Genomic DNA, 3,545 nt, shown 5'->3' on the forward strand with positions numbered 1-3,545 from the left:
ACATCAGACTTTCTTTGTCCAAAAGAGCATTCAACTCAGCTCTCAAAATTTTTACCACCTCAAAATCCGCTTTTCCTAAAGCCACTGACTCCTCGGATTTTGATAACATCTTTCCTTTAGACTCAATTTGTTTCTTAATGCACCCAAAGGATTGCAGGCTCCATTCCGAGAGCTTTTCCCCACATTTCTGTAATTTTTCAGCAATCAAAGGCATGGTAGCAACCCCAGAGTTAGAGCCCCAGGCAGAAGTTACAGTATTGCTACATCCTTTATCCTTGAGCCACATTTGCTCAAACTTGAAAGGCTGGTTTGGCCGAGGAACTATTCCTTCTAATTTAATTACAATGGCCTTGTGATCAGAAGAGTGGGAGTTTAGATGTCCAACCTTTGTACCCGGATTCAGGGAAAACCAATCATTTGTTGCTAACGCCCTATCCAAACGTTCAAGAACCAGGCCACCAGTCCTTTTGCCTTTCCAAGTGTATTTTTCTCCAACAAACCCGAGGTCCATGAATCCGCATTCGTCCAAGACATCTCGGAACGCCATCATTAGCGCCTCCCGTCTAGGACCGAGACCGATTTTTTCATGAGACCACAGGATTTCATTAAAATCCCCTGCGCATAGCCAGGGGAGTGACGAACGCCGATGAAGGTCACGGATCAAGTCCCAGGTTTCATGCTTTTTGGCCGAATCGGCAAACCCATATACACCCGTAAACCTCCATTGTTCCTGGGCAGCTTCACCAACAATGGCATCGATGTGGTTCTGAGAATCTGAAACCACCTCAATGTGAACCGTGTTCTTCTAAAACAAAGCTAAGCAACCGGACTTACCAGCACTTGGGCCGATCCAGCAGTGGTCAAATTTCAGATCAGCACACACTTTATGCAGCCTAGCTTCAGCAGACCATGTCTCGGCTAGGAACATGGCCACGGGATCTTGCGCCTGAGTGACTACCTCGAGCTCTCGGACTGTGCGTCGGTTCCCAAGCCCACGCACGTTCCAGCAAATCCAATTCATAGTGCTCGGCGGGACTGAAGATCAGCCGCCGCCGTTGGGAAGGAGTTGTCATCTGATTTAGCGCCGTCAAGAGCTCTGCGCTTAGATGGGAGAGAAATATTCTGAGAAGCATAAGAGTTACGCTTGCCCAGGGAAGTCTCTAAAGGGATATTGTCTTCGTGGTGGGCTGGTCTTGATACACGGACCCATATTCCATTAGAGTTTTTTTAAGTCTGAGCACGATCCAGGTCCATATTAGTTAAGTCCCTTAATGGGCTGGGTTTATTGGGTTGACTAGTTGAACATACGGGTGCTGGGCCCGGATGACAAGTTGGAGGGGAGGAATTGATCAGATTGGGAGCGGGAGGAGAGGCATTTGAATTTTGAAGAGATGTCACCTCACTGTCAAATCGGCAGATATCCCTATCAATATCTTTAATTAATTCTTCGAAGTCCGGCTGGGAAGGGAGATTCAGAGGAAGATCCGCCGTAGCATTCTCTGCTGATACCGGAAAGGGATTTCCAGCTCTTGACTGAAATTCTTGGCTTTTGCTATTGTCATTAACTGATCCGTATGGACTATCGGAATGACCCACGGGGACCTGGTGGTTTTTCGGTTGTGGTTGAGCATGAGATTCAGAGAGAGGCTGACTTTGATTGCGTTGTGACTTTTTCTCGTAGAAACCCGGAACCGAAACAACCTTTTTTCTAGAAGCCAAAAAGGGTGGAGCACGAAGCCATGGGCCGAATTGTTGGTCTTCAGCTTTAAGAGAACCTTCACTTTCAAACCAAAGCTTACAGTCTCTATCAGTATGCGTAAGACAACCGCACCAATAGCACAGGTTGGCAAGTCTTTCGTATTTAAATGACACCCAATGATCTTTGCCATCCTCCAAAGTGATGAGCTTTCCTCTGCATAGAGGCTGAGAAATATCAACCTTGACTCTCACTCTAATAAAGCTACCACCATCACATTCAGGAGCACCATCTGGGTAGAGAATGGTCCCCACTGATTCACAGATTTGTTCTGCGATCTCTTTGTTTCTGAAGCGAATCGGGATGTCATAAATTTGCACCCAAAACGTGACCATGGTTAGATCAGATGCATGAAAAGTGGTTTCCTTGTTGTATCGAGAAAGAACCATAGAGTGTTTGTCAAAGCTCCATGGTTCCGCTGCGATAATCCGATCCACATCTGCCTTATTTTCAAAAGAAAAAAGAACAACATGATCTTCGATATGTTTTACCTTGAAACCAGATTTTGTTCTCCAGAGGGGAGTGAAGGTATTGGCTATGGCATCGATGTTAAGGGGACGTTTAGTGAGAAATCTAGCTGCAATGGCGTGTTCCGAAATAGCTTGCTCTTTCTTTAAACATATGCCAGGACCTTCCCTATTTGAGAGAGATAAAGATTTCCAGTGTTTAGTTAGATTTTCCATTTATGAAGAAAAGGAGAAATAGGAGCCCACACAGTGTTTCCCAAGCCCCCTGATGAAAAAAACCACTAGCCTTGCACTAAACTTGTTAGAGCAAGGGACAAAGACTCCTTCCAAGGAAGGGACTTCAGTGCTACGGCCCTAGGAGAAGTTCCAAAGCGAACTCTGCTAAAGACGAGCAACCAGAAAAAGTGACAAACCTACCACACTCCTAGTTTGTAAACCTGTCACCAACAATTGTCAATTCAAACTAAATAATTCAGTTTCTATGTGTGTCAGGAATATTATATTGCCAAAATTATAAAAATTTGTTGCGGATAATGCATTAAATCATGACCAAGTCTTGTTTTGATTCTTGAAACGTAGCTTTATTTTAATTCAAAATTTTTTGGTTTTTTTTTTTAATAAATAAATAAAGCATAAAAAGAACACTTTACTAACCTTGAATTTAGAAGGTTCATAATGGTCCAGATTTTGTTGATCTTTCATCACCACATGCTGGATTTACTAGTACCAGAAAGTAGATAATTTGTTCACTTGCTTCACAATTGCAAGCATACATTGGTAGAGATAGTGAAAACAAATGAATTTTTAGAAAAAGTGGCCAAGCAATTAGGCAATTGTCAAATGAAGTGAGTGGTCTCTTTCTTTATTTTTTTGCTTTCTTTTCTTTCGAATGCTACAACATGTCTTAGGACTCTTGCAAACCAAATCATAAGACAAAACGATATATATATATATACCAATGTTATTAACTCCATTTCGGACCTCGTTTCAGTTTATTTAATAGAATAGAATATTTCGGTATCAATATATTTCGGCATACTGTTTTAAAGTGTTTTGGGATTCTTAAAAAGAAAAAGAAAAATGTATATATTTAATTTAATTTGTCTAAAAAAATTAAATAAAGTGAGATTAAAAAAAAATTATTATAATTTTTCTATAAATAAAATCCACATTTTGGATAATTGTAAAACAAAATACAATAAATGTGAGATAATTGTAAAACAAAATACAATAAATGTGAGATATTTGTAAAACAAAATACAATAAATGTGAGAGTCATAACACTTATTGCATGCACAAAAGTTAATAATATTTTAATAAAT

The 3,545-nt window shown here is 40.6% G+C and overlaps 1 protein-coding gene across 1 annotated transcript; it reads right to left on the minus strand.

The window, feature by feature from the left end:
• Positions 1-1,017: 1,017 nt before the first annotated feature.
• Positions 1,018-2,439, minus strand: LOC136065537 (uncharacterized). The gene is made up of 2 exons (XM_065768856.1): positions 1,309-2,439; positions 1,018-1,122 (listed from the first exon to the last, which is right to left on the minus strand). Exons 1-2 carry the CDS (start codon positions 2,437-2,439, stop codon positions 1,018-1,020), a joined length of 1,236 nt encoding a protein of 411 aa, XP_065624928.1.
• Between the last annotated feature and the right edge of the window lie 1,106 nt (positions 2,440-3,545).

Source organism: Quercus suber, unplaced genomic scaffold, assembly GCF_002906115.3.
Source record: "Quercus suber isolate HL8 unplaced genomic scaffold, Cork oak 2.0 scaffold_1009, whole genome shotgun sequence".
Taxonomy (NCBI): Eukaryota; Viridiplantae; Streptophyta; class Magnoliopsida; order Fagales; family Fagaceae; genus Quercus; species Quercus suber.

Excerpts from the sequence above, each read along its gene's own strand:
- LOC136065537 (XM_065768856.1), bottom strand. The coding sequence starts at position 2,439 with ATGGAAAATCTAACTAAACACTGGAAATCTTTATCTCTCTCAAATAGG. Across the intron at positions 1,123-1,308 it reads GTCATCCGGGCCCAGCACCC|AATATTTCTCTCCCATCTAA; the intron begins GTATGTTCAACT and ends TATGCTTCTCAG.